The 17,472-nt window shown below is 36.4% G+C and overlaps 1 protein-coding gene across 1 annotated transcript in view; it reads right to left on the bottom strand.

Moving 5' to 3' along the window:
* Positions 1 to 17,472, bottom strand: part of ANO10 (anoctamin 10) — a 223,663-nt gene that overhangs the window by 155,152 nt on the left and 51,039 nt on the right. Inside the window, exons 10-11 of the mRNA XM_041734366.1 lie at positions 17,158 to 17,349; positions 8,685 to 8,813 (exon numbers count right to left, since the gene is read on the bottom strand). Coding sequence (XP_041590300.1) covers positions 8,685 to 8,813; positions 17,158 to 17,349 — 321 coding nt within the window. The remainder of the gene's footprint in view (positions 1 to 8,684; positions 8,814 to 17,157; positions 17,350 to 17,472) is intronic.

The raw sequence follows: 17,472 nt of genomic DNA, 5'->3' as shown, positions 1-17,472 counted from the left end.
GTGGTAGAAGGGGAGGAGGGCGGGGGGTGGGGGGGAATGGGTGACGGGCACTGAGGGGGACACTTGACGGGATGAGCACTGGGTGTTTTTCTGTATGTTGGTAAATTGAACACCAATAAAAATTAATTTATTAAAAAAAATTGCTTGGAGACAAAGAGTGAAAGGGACTCAGTGGACACTTGCCAGCTGTTGAATATTTACTGCACGCCTGTCCTCGCCAATGCTCTCAGGAGGTGCGGTCTGCTAGAAGAGATGCATCAGTGCCCTACAGTTTCAATACATGCTAAAAGTAACTTGCAGGAAGGGCTCTGGGATGTACAAGTGTGAAATGAGACAGCAGGCAAGGCAAGGGGAAGGGACATTGTAAAGACTCTGATATCCAACCTAGGCATTTCTTCTGTAAGCCATGGAGATTCGTGTTAAGGACCACAGCAGAGGAGAAACAGAATCAGAATTTTGTTTTGGAATAACCACTCCAGAAGTAGAGAGCATGGAGCAGATGAGAGAAAGCATAAAGCCACAAGGCTGGTAAGGACCCACTTACCTGGTGGCTGTCAAAGTCTAGGTGAGAACTGCGGAATGTACATTTTCAAAGAGGGGAGTGTATAATACATGAATTATGTTTATAAAGTTGCTTTTTTTTTTAATTCTAGATGAGGGGGCACCTGGGTGGCTCAGTTGGTCGAGCATCTGCCCTTGGTTCAGGTCATGATCACAGGGTCCTGAGATTGAGCCCTGCATTGGGCTCCTGGCTCAGCAGGGAGCTTGCTTCCCCCTCTGCCTACTGCTCCCCCTGCCTGTGCTGTCAAATAAATCAAATAAAAATAAAAATAAATAAAAAGTCTAGTTGGGAAATGGTCACAAGGAAGAGACTCAACAGATACAAAGTCAGAATCAGGAAGACTTGGTGAGGTGATGGAAGGGAAGGAGGGCTGGACTGAGGTGTGGGAGCAAGAAGATTGGGAAGAGAAGAACAGTGGAGTTGTCACAGGATGGAAACATGAGATGGAGACTAACATATAATCGAGAAACTGCAGCACAAACAAAATCAATTCAGTGTTACACAGTGGGGGAGCGGGAGGGGCACACAAAGCAGAAGAAGAGGTATCTATGAGATGAAGGACACATACGAGCTAGCTGCTAAAATATTAACCCACTAACAATGGTGTCACTGTTCACTGTTACTACTTTTTCCCTTCTTCCTGCATGTCAGACCTGGCATCCATCTCTTCCAGGGTACATTACCAATGCCCTCGTTTTACATCTAAGCAAACCAAAGAACACAGAGATGAAAAGCTGAGGTACTAATTTAGCTACCTCTGACCTCTGATACGCCAAGCTACTTCCATGCTGCAACACTGCCTACTTAATAAATAATGACAACGACAATAGAAACAAGAGTAACTTCACTCTGCCACTGCTGAGCCAGTTAGAACTGCAGCTCTCCATCCTGGGCCTCTGCCAAATGCCCAGCTCTATGTCTGGAATTTCACATGCATGACTTTTTCTACATCTTTTTTTCTAAGAGTGATGACAAGACCTGCATTTATTAAGTGTCTGCACAAGGCCAGACCCTTGTGATCAGGAACACATGTGTCATTTCTACTCCTCAGAGCATCCCTGCAAAAGAAGCTGCACTGGTCTCAATCTGCAGTCAAGGAAACAGACCTACAAGATGAGGTGACTGGCCCAGGGCCACGGTGCACAAAGGGGCAGGAGAAATACATAATCTCCATACTCTGAAGCACCCATATGTATTCATACACATGGATGTAAATATAAATCAACTGAGAGGAGAGAGAACACTCATGTGGCAAAATGTTCAAAATGAGTGAATCCTAATAAGTAAAAAATAAATATAGGAATTATCTATATTATGCTTATAATTTTTCTTCAAGTCTGAAACCATTTTTTAAAAATGGAAAAATAGGGGCACCTGGGTGGCTTAGTCAGTTTAAGCATCCAACTTTTTATTTCGGCTCAGGTCATGATTAAGAGTCCTGGGATCAAGCCCTGCATTGGGCTCCTCACTCAGGGTGGAGCCTGCTTTAGATTCTCGCTCTCTCTCTCTCTCTCTCTCTCTCTCAAAAATAAATAAATTTAAAAATAGAGAAACCCTGTGAGCCAGGGCATAAAAGAACCCAAAGGGCTTTGTCCATTCTCAGAAGACTTCTTAGTCATTATAAGCAGATGAGTATCAATTCTAAGTAGCTCTAGAAAAAAAAGAAAATCCTGTAACTTCCTTTTTCTTTTTTTTTTTTAAGTAAACTGCAATGAAGTGTTATTTTTAAAACTACCCATTAAACATGCATGCTACAAACTGATTTGCTGGGCAATAGGATCTGAACATTAGAAATGCAGAACTTCTGGAGTGAATAGTTTATTTGCTTTCACCTAAGGAAAAAAGTAGCATTTAGTAGATGAATTGTTCATATTCAGAAAGTATGATGGGTGCATCTTGCCACATTGAGAATTAAAAGAGCTGTGAATGCATATAATACTAAAATAAATGATTATCAAACATATAATATTTGGAGAATTTAGGTCATTTCTATTTTTTAGGAATTGGAGTTCTTTGTGTAATTCCTCATTTAAAGTAGTGACCTACAAACAAAACAAAAAACAGTAGTCACTTTTCTTTGAAATTACACCCAAGAAGGAAATTAAATTTGCCTGAAAAGTGAGAATAATCATTATTATTTAAAAGAAAATAATTGGATATTGATTTAATCCTCTGGTGAACTGTAACACCATCATTATTTGGCTATTTTTAACCTAGAAAATGGAATTTTCACATAGTTTCATACATTGGTAGGCTATTCTTTTTGATTAGCCCATAACAAATTTTTGGTAACATTTTACCAATAAAAGTAGTGTTCAAGTGTCCTTAGTTTTTAAAGATAACACTAGATGGCAGTAAATACACAAGAGTTGTGACAAGGATACTGCGCTTAACAGCATACAATACCTATCATTTTTGCCTTTTGAAGGATTTTATGCTGCACTGTGTCAAGCTTAAAAAAAAATCAAAAATTAAATACAAATTAAAGTTTCCTGGCTTTAAAAGTGTGAACCAGAAAAACTTTATCCACAATTTAAATTATGAGAATACTCTCAACACCAATTTTGTAAATTTGTTACACTTTCTAAGTTTCTTTTGTCAACAAATTTTAATCATATAAATATATTTTAGATGTTACTTAATTTATAGAAAATAACTAAAATATCTTAAATTGCTGTTTCCATCAAGATGTCAAAAATCTACACAAGAATTTACTTTATATATATTTATGGCTTATTTCTTAGGTTTTGAATTAGTGAAATTTCTACTCTTTTAGGGGCCAAGAATGAATATATGTTAAGTACAGCATGCTGTTAATTTAATGTCCTACAGGCAAAACATCTTTTAAAACTCAATAATTAATACTAATACCTATCTTGATTTTTGGGGAAAAAAAACAAAATTAAATATAATTTTAAGATTTTACTTCCTTTTGTGAAATAGATTTTACTTCCTTCTCTACAGATCAAAAGGAAAAATCTTATAATTAGAAACTTGTTAAACTCATGGATGGTTTTAATGAACTTTCTGTAACATTCTGAATTAGAATTTCAGTATGATTTATAAACTTGCATGGTAATAAACCAAAAAAATATACTTTTTAATTTATATTAAACCTTCTATTTTTTGGATTCATTACAAGACCAGATGGCATTCAGCTCAGGTCTTAGCAACACTAGAATAAAACTAGCTAACTTACTAATTTTTTGGTTACTTCCAACACTTCCCCTGAGCTAGATTTTGTTCTAACACACAAAATTTTCAACTTAGAAAACAAAAGTGGGGTCCTCTCATCAGGAAAAAAGTCAATAAAATAAAAACAAATAAATATTCAAATATACTACTGTGGTAGGAAGGGAAGGCTTATTTTAACACCAATCTGTGCAAACAAACCAGCTCTTGATCATTAGTTTTTAAAAAGTCAGTAAATAACTTCGATTACTATAAGCACATTAAAACCAGCACACACCCAAATAGCCCAAACAATCTTTTACAGCCTTGAAAAAGAACAAAGTTGAGAGTCTTACACTTCCTGATTTGAACTTACTACAAAGTTATAGTAATAAAAGCAGTGTGGTAACTGGCATAAAGACAGATGTACACATCACCAAATTCATCAAGTTGTATACAATAAATATGTACAGCTTTTTGTATATCAATCACACATCAATAAAATGCTTAAAAAAAGACAGACATACAAACCAATGGAACTGAATAAAGAGCATAGAAATAAACCCTCACATACATGGTCAAATGATTTACAACAAGGCTGCCAACACCATTCACTGGAGAAAGGAAAGCCTTTTCAACATGATGCCAGGAATACTGGATATCCACATGCAAAAGAATGAGTTTGGACCATTATCTTACATTGTATACAAACATTAACTTAAAATGGATCAAATACCTAAACATAAGGCCTAAAACTAAAACTCCTGGAAGAAAACATATGGCAAAAGCTTCATGACATTGGATTTGGCAATGGTTTCTTGCATATGACACCAAAGACAGGCAAAAAAAAAAAAAAAAAGAAACACAGTAGAAAAAATGGACTTCTGTTCATCAAGGGGTAGTATCAACAGAGTAAAAAGGTAACCCACAGAATGGGAGAAAATATCTGCAAGTCACATATTTAAAAAGGGATTGATATCCAGAATATATAAAGAACTTCTCTACAAATCAACAACTAAAAAACAAACAGCACAACTAAAAAATAGGCAAAGAACTTGAACAGAGGGGTGGGGGTGAATGGGTGACGGGCACTGGGGGGCACTTGACAGGATGAGCACTGGGTGTTATTCTGTATGTTGACAAATTGAACACCAATAAAAAATAAATTTATTATTAAAAAAAAGAACTTGAACAGATATCCAAAAAAGATATACATATGGTCAAAAGCACATGAAAACATGCACAACATCACTGATTATCAGGGGAATCAAAACTATGGTGAGATACTACCTTAAACCCATCAGGATAATGATAATTTTAAAAAAAAAAAGTGTTGACAAGGATGTAGAGAAATTGGAACACTTGTGCATTGCTGATGGGAATGTGAAATGAAGCAGTTGCTATGGAAAATGGTATTTCCTCAAAAAATGGTTAAGAAAAAAAAGTGGTTAAGAGGGTAAGTTTCATATTATGTGTTTTTTACCCCAGTTAAAAATTTTTAAAGAGTTTACAATGGTAAATTTATGTTGTGTTCACTTTATCACAATAAAAAAAAATGAAAAGAGCAGTATACATTTAGTTACAACTTCCTCACGCCCTGCCACCCTTTGACTTAACTCTGGGAGACCTCAATTTTAGTAATGATCTCTATATTAATAAATATTGATAACATTTTAATGGGTTATTCTTATTTTAAAAACCCAATACTAAATAAATAAATAAATAAATACCCAATACACACCAAAATGATCACTTTTATCTTGTAAGGATTTAATCTTGGTAACCAAAGGAAATTCTTCTTGTTTAGAGGTATAAGTCTAGCCAGTAATGAAACAGCCTAAAACATTGCTGACATTCTGGCCTATGTGGATTAATTTTATGCTGAAAAATACCTTTCCTCTATGTCATGACTGACTCTAAATCAGCCTGTGGCTGTGCTTTGGTCTCCCACCAAAGGTATCCCTAACTTATATCCTAAGAGTAGATTACACTCACAATTCAGAGTGAGAAGTCTCTACTAGCATGGAAGAAACTGCCTTTTAAACTACTCTGGGAAATCAGATTAACTCACATCCAAGCCTTCCCGAAATATGCCATAGGAGGCCCCAGGCTTCACCAAAGGAAGAAGATAAAAACAGCAAAGGGTCTCCTGTCTTGGGATGCTATTCATGATTATCCTCTTCCGTGTTACCACAGACCATTCATTGGCATGTCGTTTCCTAGCTGCATCTCTAGTAGATGTATTTCACCATATACGTATGTGGGTATGTGTGTGCATGCGCATGCACATCTCAGCTACATTGAGAAGTGGAGTTCTCGTGCTTGGCTGAGGAGCCAATGGGGCGAAGCTACCATCTGTGGGATTATGTCTGAACGCCTCTAAACCAGAATCCCGCCCGGGCAGAACGATACGGCAGCGCAGCAGAGCCTCGGTTGGCCTTGGATAGCGGGTCCCCAGCCGTCCCCGCCTGCGGGCCGCGTGGCGCAGCGTGTGCCGCCTTGTGTCGGGGACGGGGTCCAGTGCGGAGCCCCTCGACCCGGGAAATGGGGCGCGGCCAGAAAGGGGGCCGCCCCCTCGCCCGTCACGCAACGCACATTCGTGGGGAACCTGGTGCTAAACCATTCGTAGACCACCTGCTTCTGGGTCGGGGTTTCATACGTAGCAGAGCAGCTCCCTCGCTGCGATCTATTGAAAGTCAGCCCTGGACACAAGGGTTTGTATTTAAAAAAAAAGAAAAAAGAAGTGGAGTTCTTGAGGACAAAAATAAGAAGACAGCTTTATCTTTCCTTAGCACCAGATTCAGTGTCATATACATAGCAGTTCTGAATAATGACTGAGTACAATTTAATTAAGGAATTTTTAAAAATGAGCACTTGTGACTTTGTGTTCTATAAGTAGAACTTAGAAAATGTTATACACAAATATAGTCATATAATTTTGACTATAAATTTATCATAAAAATAGAAATATCCATTTTTCCTTTTTAAATAAAAAAGAAATGCTCATTTTCCTATCTAATAGTTTAATCTATTAATTCCACGTTCATGTCAACACTGAAATGTGTACCTACCATATTTCAGTTAATATTCTAGCTAGGAAGCTGATTTACCAGTTGGGAAGCAGACACTGTCCCTGCTCTTCTGAAGCTGACAATGTACAGGAGAAATAGACCTTATATAAACCTGCCTACCAGTGAATGCAAGGCTGTGTAAGTGGGATAATCCCCATGATTGAGAACAATCAAAGACTTCATGTGAGACTAACAGAAGAGATACAGCGGAGATGGGAGGATCAGAAAAGGCTGCGAGCCCAGTGACATCTGAACAGAGACCTAAGGAACAGAAGTGTGCTACCTAGGCCCAAAGAAAGGACTTGATAAGTGCAAAGGTCAAATTAAGTAAGCAGAGCCAGGCCCTGGGTATCTGATGTTGAGACTTCACCAAATACGAAAGAAAGCAGTAGCAATGGGAATATACAGAACACTGGACCAGCCAGAAATTTAGAGGAAGTAAAGGCAAAGTCAAGAGGTAGGCAGTGAACACACCCAGAATTGCTCAGAAGCTGGCAATGCAACACCCAGATCTGGCTTACAGCAGAACTCTGCTCAATTTGGGATAAGGGATGGTTTTCAGGTTTTCCCTATCTCTCAAGACTTAATCCTCTTGCTGTGGTTCTCAATTTACCAAGAAATCTGATAAACCAATTCCACTTTAACACCAGCTGTTACAATCATTGGAAAAGATCTCCTTATGGCAAATTAACTGCCTGGCACTCTGGTCAATCCTGTGTGAGTCTCATTAGTTTTAAGTATAAGTCAGTCCCCAAAGCCTAGTTAACTCTGGATGTATTGGCAAAGACAAGTTCCCAGATCCACAAAGTTAAGGGCCATATTCTAGAACAAGAAGGTACACTATGAGCCTGGGCAGCTGGCCATCCCCTGCCCAAGGTACCTGTTTTGATCTCTCACGCAGGTGAGAAATCAGTCTTGCAAATAGCTCTCCAAAATCCTATTCAACTCTCAAAATTCAAAACAGACCTACTTTTATCTGCTAGAGCCATTCCCTTTCCCTCCTACTCACTGCTGTCTAAAATCATTCTCCAAAATGTAAATTCTGCATATAGCAGCTATCATGAACACAGATTCCTATTAAATACACAGAAAGAGTAAATACAGCAAAGCACAATCTATTTCTTCAGCCACTACTGGAAATGTACCAATTCCATTTCTAGCCAGCCCTCAGTCCTCAGGCTTTAAGAACTGTATAATCCTATAAATTCTGCTTTAATAATTTCCACAACTGTTCTATTTTAAAAGTATCTAAAAATGTAAGGTCACAATATTCCTGACAATAATAATCACTAGCAATAAAAAATTCCTGCAAATTCTTCCATTTGCCATTGATCAGTGCTAAATTTTCCAAATGTTATAGTAAGCAACATTCAGAAACATGATAAACAAAATGAAAACCTAGAAAGTACACAGACTACTTGTACTTTGTATGTGAAATTACAAGCCTTCCTGTTATACATTTTGGTGTTTTAGAGTTTCACAATTCCACACCTGTTACTAAGATTTAATCTGTTAATCAAAAAGCATTTCTTATGAGTTATTTGCTTAAGTAGAAATTACGATCCCTAGAAGAGACTAAAAATATATTAAATCTACAGAATTCTATTTCAAATAGGATTTATCTGCTCAGCATTGGACAAGTCAGTACAATGACTGGAAATGTTACTTTCCTGTCTGCACCATGGTGACTTTTTCATATCTGCACAACCAGAAATGCACAGCCTCAAACCTCACATCTTTCCATTACCTGAACCAGGAAATGCATGTCACTAAATTGCTAGTCATTGACAGTCAGGGACATCACTGCTTTAGGTCATCTGTGTTTTAACAGAGGTATCTGATGTGGAGACTATTTAAAACAGGTTAAAACTGTCACTTACCTCCACTGCTACTACAATCAAAATGAGGTCCAATTTTGACTCTGGAAAGAGGGCATTCACTTGTGGTGACATTCCAATTAGAGCACAGTTGGTGACCACAGATATAACACTCATGGTTTCAAAAGCCAACTAAAAGGGGAAAAAATGTGAAATTAAAAACCACAATTACCTCTTCCATATTTCCTCATCTTTTTTTTATATTATCTAAAATCAAAGAAAAAGCCTTTCCCTCGTTGTAAATATTCCAAGAGCATTTTAAACCTTTTCTCTATAAAGCCGTGATTTTCTTTAGTTTAAAAAAAGCCATGCTGTTACAAGGTATTTTAGATACTTTGGCTCGTCTATACAAAGCAGTATGTTCTACCTTCCCAACTGGAGGTGGCCAGGGACCTGAGGATTTGGAATAAAGCCTAGAGGAGTACGCTGTTAAAGTTACTCTACTCATATCTAAAGGGAATCTAAAATGAGGCCACCAGAAAAAATGTTTCACATTCAAAAACAGATATGATTTCAAATAGACTTTATTTTGTGATTGCCCTACTTTGACAGATCACACTCCACATCTGGTTCAGGTGTACCTGAGGCACCGTTACAGTGATCCTTTTCTAATGGCATTTACTTGGAGGACTTTAGAAAAATACAGATGCCCTGCTGAGCTGCTCAACAGACTGATCCAAGATCCCATGAAGGAGTCTCATAGTACACTACTGAATACTGACTGTGGAAATGTGACCACTGCTTGATTGCTCTTTCTTTCCTTTAATGTATAATAATTGACCACTATTCAATAACCACTGGGAGTGGGAGATATAGGCTTCCAGTTACAGAATGAAGAAGTCATGGGGATGAAAGGCACAGCACAGGGAATACAATCAATGGTATTGTAATAGTGTTGTATGGTGACAGGTGGGAGCTACACTTGTGGTGAGCACAAGATAACATACAGACTTGTCCAATCTCTATGTTGCACACCCAAAACAAATGTAACACTGTAGGTCAACTGCATTTCAATTTTTAAAAAAATCATTAAAAAGTCCCACTAATTCTAAGAAATACAATACTATTAGAAATTAAAATTTAAAAAGAAGCAAAACAAAACATGATTGAATCCAAACTGAATAAATTTCTTGTTTCATGGAGAATTTCTCCTTTTATTTTAGAAATCCTTTGGTAATCTGATTATTTTTCCATAGTTTTCCAAACCTACTCAGGGCTTTGTTTACCTTCTCTTTACATAACTTCAATTATTTATTTATTTATTAATGATTATATTCACATAGCTCAGAATTGAAACACACAAGTATAAAGTGAAGAGTCTCCTTGTCCTTGTGTACCCCTTACCTCCCTCACCAGCTCCTGTTCTCCCTACAAAATGATCACTATTATTAATTTCTTTTGTACCTTTCCAGATACTTTACATACAAATATAAGCAAACTTGAATGTATATGCCTTTTCTTACCCTGCCAGGGCCCTTGCTTTTGTCACTTAAAATGTCTTGAAGAATATTCTACATCAGAACTCAAAGAATTCTTCCATTCTTTGTCACAACTGCTTAAATATTTTATTTCACAAATGTACCAGAATTTATTTTACTACTTCTTTATTGGTGTGCATTTGTTGCTGCTACAAATAATGCTCCAATCAGTCATCATGTAAATACATAATTTAACAAGTGTAAAATTAGGATATTAAAAATTATTAAATATTAATATTAAATTATTCCTAAGGTACCATGCATTCATAATTTTGATAAATAATTCCAAGCTGCACTCCACAGGGTTAACCAGTTTACCCTCCTATAAGCACTGGCTTCCTGTATTTTAATACATTTATCATAAAATGTGATTTTCAAATACAGCTATATTGAGTTATTTATGTGTAATAAACTGCATTCATTGAAGTTATATACTTCATTAAGTTTTGATAGATGTATTTACCTGTGAAATCACCACTACAAACAAGATACAGAACATTTCCATTTCCCCCAGAAGATTCTTTATGACCCTTTGAAATCTATCTTCCTCCTCACAACTGGCCCCAAACAAACATAGACCTGCTTTTTGTCACTACAAACTAGTTTGTAGGCTCTGGAATGTCATAGAATTGAAATCATACAGTATATACTCTTCCATATATGCTTCTTTCACCCAATGTAATGGTTTTGAGATTGATCCATACTATATATATGCATATATGTGTGTGTGTATGTATATGTAATTCTTTCCTTTCTTATTGCTTAGTAGTATTCCATTCTATGACTATACCACAATCTTTTATCCATTTACCTACTGATGGCACATTGGGTTGTTTCCAGTTTGGGACTACTGTGAATGAAGTTACCATAGACATACTTGTGCAGTTTTGAAATGGACATATTCTCTCACTTCTCCTGGGTATCTAGGAGCAGATTGCTGGGGTTATGCAGGCATATGTTTAACTTTTTAACAAATATCCATCTCATTCTGCAAAGTGACAGCATCATTATACATTCTCACCAGCAATGTCTGAGAGTTCCAGTTATTAAATATCATTGTTGACACTTCATTCCATGGGTCTTCTTAAATTTAAAAATGAGCATGTTTTGCTATCCTGTGGTTTTCATTTGCATTTTTCTGGTAACTATGAATCTTTTCATGAGTTCATTGGCCATTTGCATATGTTTTTTGGTGAAGTACTTCTTCAAATCATTGTCCATGTTTTTAGTGGCTGAACTGTCTCATTGAGTTGTAAGAGTTCTTAATCTAAATACAATTCCTCTAACAGACATATATATTATAAATATTTGCTCCTGTTTTGTGTCCTGTCTTGTCTTCTTTTAACTTTAAAAGAGCAAACTCTCCCCCCCCCCATCTGAAGATCTAGTTTTCTCAATGCTATTAGTGGAAAATCGTTTCCCTTACTGAATTGAAATTTCATCTATATCATACAGTGCATTTCTGGACTTTCTACTCTGATCCACTGGTCTGATTGTCTACTAATGCCTTTAATAACTGAAGCTATACAACACATTTTAATATGTGATAAGTGTCCCTATTCTTTTTTAGAGTTTTCTTGCTATTCTATTTATTTTTCCCTGGAAACTTGACAACAAGTTTATCTAATTAAAAGAAAAACTTTGGCTGGGATGGTGCTACATCTGTGAATTTGTAAATTTATAAATTAAGAGAACTAATATATTACGAGTGCTGAGTCTTCCTTTATCAGTTAGTCATTACTAAATAACCAACCACCCCCAACTCTGTGGCTTCAAAAGCCATTTATTTAGCTCATGCTTCTGCAGATGGACAATTTAGGATGTGCTCAACCCAGCCAATTCTTCTGGTCTTAGCTGACTTTGATTGTATTTGCTCATACACCTGAGGTCAGCTAGTGGGTAAACTGGAGACATCACTGGTTTTAGTATGTGACTTCGAACTTCTAGTACTATGTTCCATAAGGGTAGTGAGAGTGGATATCCTTGCATTGCTCCCAATCTTAGAAGGAAAGCATTCAGTCTTTCACCAACAGTTATGGTGTTAGCTTTAGTTTTTTAAAAATAGATATTCCTTATCCAAGTTGAAGAAATATTAGAAATATTCTATTCTTCTGAGAGTTTTCAAAAATGAATGTTGGACTCTATCAAATGCTTTTTATGTATTGATTGACATAACCATGTTGTTTTTCCTTTTCAGAATATTAATATGATAGATTGCACTGATTAAATTTCTAATGTTGAACCAGGATGGCATCCCTGGACTAAAACCCACTTGTCATGGTATATACTTCTTTTTACAGATTGCTGAATTCTATTTGCTAACAGTTTATTAAGATGTTTTTTATATTTATTCACAGGGATATTGGTTTGTTGTTTTCCTTTTTTGTACTCTATCTGGTTTTCTATCACACTGATACCAGCTTCATAAAATGAATTGGGAAACATTCCCCCCTCCTCTGTTTTCTGGAAGAAATTGTGTAAAACTGGGGTTAATTCTTCTTTAAATCTTAGAATTTGTCAGTGAAATCATTTGGGCCAGGGCATTTCTTTTTTGGAAATTTGTAATTACATATTCAATTTCCTTACACTTATGGAGCTATTCAAATTATCTACTTCATATTTGGGCAAGTTTTCTAGTAATTTGTGCTTTGGAGGAATTGGTCCATTTTATCCAAGTTGTCAAATTTATTTGTGTAGAGTTGCTCATAATATTCCCTTTTATACTTTTGATATCTGAAGGATCTGTAGTGATACCTGCTGTTTCATTTTTATTCTGGTTGTTCCTTCTTTCTGGTTTCAGTCCTGGTCTGTCAATTATATTGATTTTTCCAAAGAACTAACTCTTTGTTTCATTAATCTTCTCTATTATTTTTCTGTTTTTTCATTTCATCGATTTGTACTCTTTATTATTTTCTTATTTCTGTTTCTTTTGTTGTTTCTAGTTTCCTAAGTAGGAGTTTATCGTTTGAAACATTTTCCTCTTTTCCAACGTATGCATTTAGGGCTACAAATTTCCCTGTCATCACTGCTTTAGCTGTGTCTCATCAACTTTGATATGCTTTTTGTTTTCAATTTGTCTTCTGAGTTCACTTGACACTTTCTCTTTGACCTATGATTATTTAAGAAGTGTGTCATTTTAATCTTCACATGTCTAGAGATTTTCCTATTGTCTTTCTGCTACTGATTTCTGGTTTGATTCCACTGTAGTCAGAGAACATACTATATAGGATTTCAATTTTTAAAGTTTGTTTCCCCAGGATGAATGTCCCATAAGCACTTGAATGTGTTAGTCTACTTGTTGAGAAGAGTGCTCTGTAATACGGATTAAATTCTGTATCTGATGGTGGTGGCGATGTTGAATTCTTCTATATCCTTGCTGACTTTCTATCCCTTGTTGTGTCAATCATGAGAAAAATGTTGAAGTCTCCAATCGTTGTGGATTTATCTACTTCTTCTTTCAGTTCTATAAATTTGGGTTCACGTATTTTAAAACTTTGTTGTTCAGTGCATACGCAGTAAGACTGCTATGTCTTCTTGGTAATTTTACCCTTTTATCATCATAGAATGCTCCTTTCGAGTAATTTTCTTTGCTCTGAAGTCTACTTTAGGTGATATTAATATAACCACTCCTGCTTTCTTCTGATTAATATTTCCTTCCATACATACCTTTTTTTTCCTTTTACCTTTGCCTTGCTTATATCATTATGTTTGAACTGACAGACATACAGACAGCATACAGTTGGGTTATATGTTTTAATCTGCTCTACCAGTATCTGTCTTTAACTGATATCTTTAGACCTTCAAAAGTTAATATAATTATTGATACGTTAGGACTTGATCACTTCTTTGTTTTCCATTTGTTCCCTCTGTTTTTTCATTTCTGTGTTTTATTTTTCATGCCTTACTACAGGTTACTTGAACATCTTTTAGAACTACATTTTGACTTATCTGTTTTTGAATGTATCTTTTATACGGCTTTTCCGTGGTTGTTCTAGGTATTACCTATATATACTACACATACATATATATTCTACATATATATACATACAAACACACCGATTATGTATATGCTTTACATGTGTAATACAATATTACTATATATTATATACATTACATATTATATTGTGTGTGTGTCTGGGTAGATCTTCCTTGACTTAGGAGCAGTTATGTCCCAAAAAATCCACTATAAGTTAAAAATATCATTAAGACAAAAATGCATTTAATACACCTAATTTACCAAATTATCATAGCTTAGCCTAGCTTACCTTAAACATGCTCAGAACACCTAGATTAGCCTATGGCTAGGCAAAATCATCTAACATAAAGGCTGTTTTGTAATAAAGTGTTGAATATCTCATGTAGTTTGTTGAACATTGTATTGAAAGTAAAAACATTCTGTGGGTACAGAATGGTTCTCAGTTTCCTGTTGTTTACCCTCGTGGCTATGTGGCTAACTGGGAGCTGCAGCTTGCTGCCTCATGAGAAAGAATCATACTGCATACCTTGGGCTTGGGAAAAGATGCAAATTCAAAACTTGAGGTATGGTTTCTACTGAATATCTATTGCTTTCATACCATTGTAAAGTCAAAAAATCATAATTTGAACCATTGTAAGCTGGAAGCTATCTATCTATCTATCTATCTATCTATCTATCTATCTATATTCAGTCTACTTGTGTCATCATTTATCAGTTTGAGTGATGTATAGAAACTTCACCTCCTTTTATCATTCTGTATAGTATCTTAATATTTTCTCTACATATACTTAGAATCATTAGTGTTATAATTTTTGTTTCAATTGTCAAATATAACTTTAAATACTCAAGACAGGGAAAGTCTAATATACTTATTCCTATTTTTGCTTACCATGGTTTTTCTTCCTACTGTTTCCAGGTCCCTTCTTTTATCATTTCCTTGTTTAGAGAACTTCTTTTAGCTATTCTTTTAGGATAGGTATTCTGGCAAGATATTCTCTTAATTTTCATTCAGCTGAGAGTGTCTTGATTTTCCCTTCATTCTTGAAGGATTATTTTCTCTGAATATAGGATTCTGTATTAGCAGTACTTTTCTGGTATGCCTGGGTGGCTCAGTGGTTGAGCGTCTGCCTTTGGCTCAGGGTGTGATACCGGGGTCCCGGAATCGAGTCCCACACTGGGCTTCCTGCATGGAGCCTGCTTCTCCCTCTGCCTGTGTCTCTGCCTCTCTCTTTCTCTCTCTCTCTCTCTGCCTGCTTCTCCCTCTGCCTGTGTCTCTGCCTTTCTCTCTCTCATGAATAAATAAAATCTTAAAAAAAAAAAAAAGTACCTTTCTTTAAGTGTTTGAAAAGTACTATGCCACTTTCCTCCGGCCTCCATGGTTTCTTTTCTTTGCTTTTTTTTTTTTTTTTTTTTTAATTTATGATAGGCACACAGTGAGAGAGAGAGAGAGAGAGGCAGAGACACAGACAGAGGGAGAAGCAGGCTCCATGCACCGGGAGCCCGACGTGGGATTCGATCCCGGGTCTCCAGGATCGCGCCCCGGGCCAAAGGCAGGCGCCAAACCGCTGCGCCACCCAGGGATCCCTCCTCCATGGTTTCTGATGAGAAATTGGCTATCATTCTAATGGTCTTCTCCTATCGGTTGATAGAATGCCATTTCTCTTCTTGCTGCTTTCAAGTTTTTCTTTGTCTTTAGTTTTCATATGTTTAATTATGATGTGTTTGGCATGCACTTTGGGGGACTTATCCTGTTTGCAATTCACTGTTTCTTGTATCTGGAGTTTTAGTTCTCTTGCCAAATCAAAAAATTTTGGTCATTATTATTTCAAGTATTTTCTAGCTCATCCTTACTTCTCTCCTACTGGGACAACAGGAATGTTAGATCTTTTATTATAGTTATACAGGTCTCTGAGGTTGTATTTACTTTGTCAGTCTATTTTTTCTCTGCTATTCAGATTGAATCATTCTATTGGGTCTGTTTTCCAATTTCTGATCTTTCCTCTACTTTCATTCTGCTATTGCACTCATCCACTAAGTTCATTTTAATTGTATTATTCACTTCCAAAATATCTATTTGCCTCTCCTTTATATCTTCTATTTCTTTGCTGAAATATTCTATTTTTCCATCTGTTTTAGGTGTATTTATTAAGGCTGCTTTAAAATCTTTGATATTTCTAACATCTGTCACCTTGATGGCTGCATCATTAAAGTGACTATGCCACCCCCCCCCCTTTTTTTTTTACCATCCTTGTTCTTGGTATGATGATTTTTTTTTTTTTTAAATAAAAACCCGGACATTTTTGATGTTACAAGATTCTGTATGTTACTTAAAACTTTTGTTTTATTTGGTTACTATAGCACTACTCCAGCAGGGAAAGAAGAAACAACAGCTTGTTAGGCTGCCCATTGGACACCGCTGACACCCAAGGTGGGGCGTGGGGTCCTTATTATTGCTGGACAGGGATCAGACTTCTGGCTTCCCACCAGGCCCCTCACTGATACCTCTTTAGCTAGGAGGGGTACAAGTGCCACAGGTGTACTCCCATGTGACCTCTGCTGTGCTGGGTGGTGGTGAAAGGTCTGACTTTCCATTAGGCTTTCTCTGAGACCACTCCAGCAGAAACTGGAAAAGGAACCTCAGTATTACTGGGTAGGAGTGGAAGTCCAGGCTCTCTACATGATCTGCACTGACACTGCAGTGACAAGGGTCTCATTATTACCCAGTGGGTGAAGTCCCAGCTGGCTAATTTCCTAGAAAACTATCAGAATTTTGCACCGGAAAGGGGTCATAGGAAATCATAATTTATCTCCCCTACCCCATCCCTAACTTTAAAAACAAGGAAAGCAAGGTCCAGAAAAAATTAGTAACTAAAGTGACAAAGCTAGTTTGTTGCAAAAAAAAAAAAAAAAGAGATAACATCCAGTTTTCACAAATCTCTCCTTAGCACTTTTATTTTTAATCATAATGCCCCACTTTGATATTTATTTTCCAAAGGAATAATTTTTTTTCTCAAATAATTACCTGCCATACACCAATATTGGCTGAAGGTTCTGCAAATGGTCGTTTGAGGACTCTGCACATTTTTAAGGCATCTGAATTAACTTCAGTGAAGTTATTTAGCACAGCAAAGGCAGCTGCTAATGGGTAAACGCAGGAGAAAAGGCTCACATAACCAAACTGAAGGAATAACTCCAAGTAATCATCAAAGGTACCCTGAAAATGTAAACCACAAGAAAAAAAACAGGCATTTTTTAAATATCATATAATAAGAAAACATTTGCAATATTACCCAAGGCACTGGACTCCAACCAAAAACAAAACAAACAAACAAAAACC

Source organism: Vulpes lagopus, chromosome 19 (genome assembly GCF_018345385.1).
Source record: "Vulpes lagopus strain Blue_001 chromosome 19, ASM1834538v1, whole genome shotgun sequence".
Taxonomy (NCBI): Eukaryota; Metazoa; Chordata; class Mammalia; order Carnivora; family Canidae; genus Vulpes; species Vulpes lagopus.
Note: the sequence above shows the minus strand (reverse complement) of the source record. Positions and strands in the feature narration are given on the sequence as shown.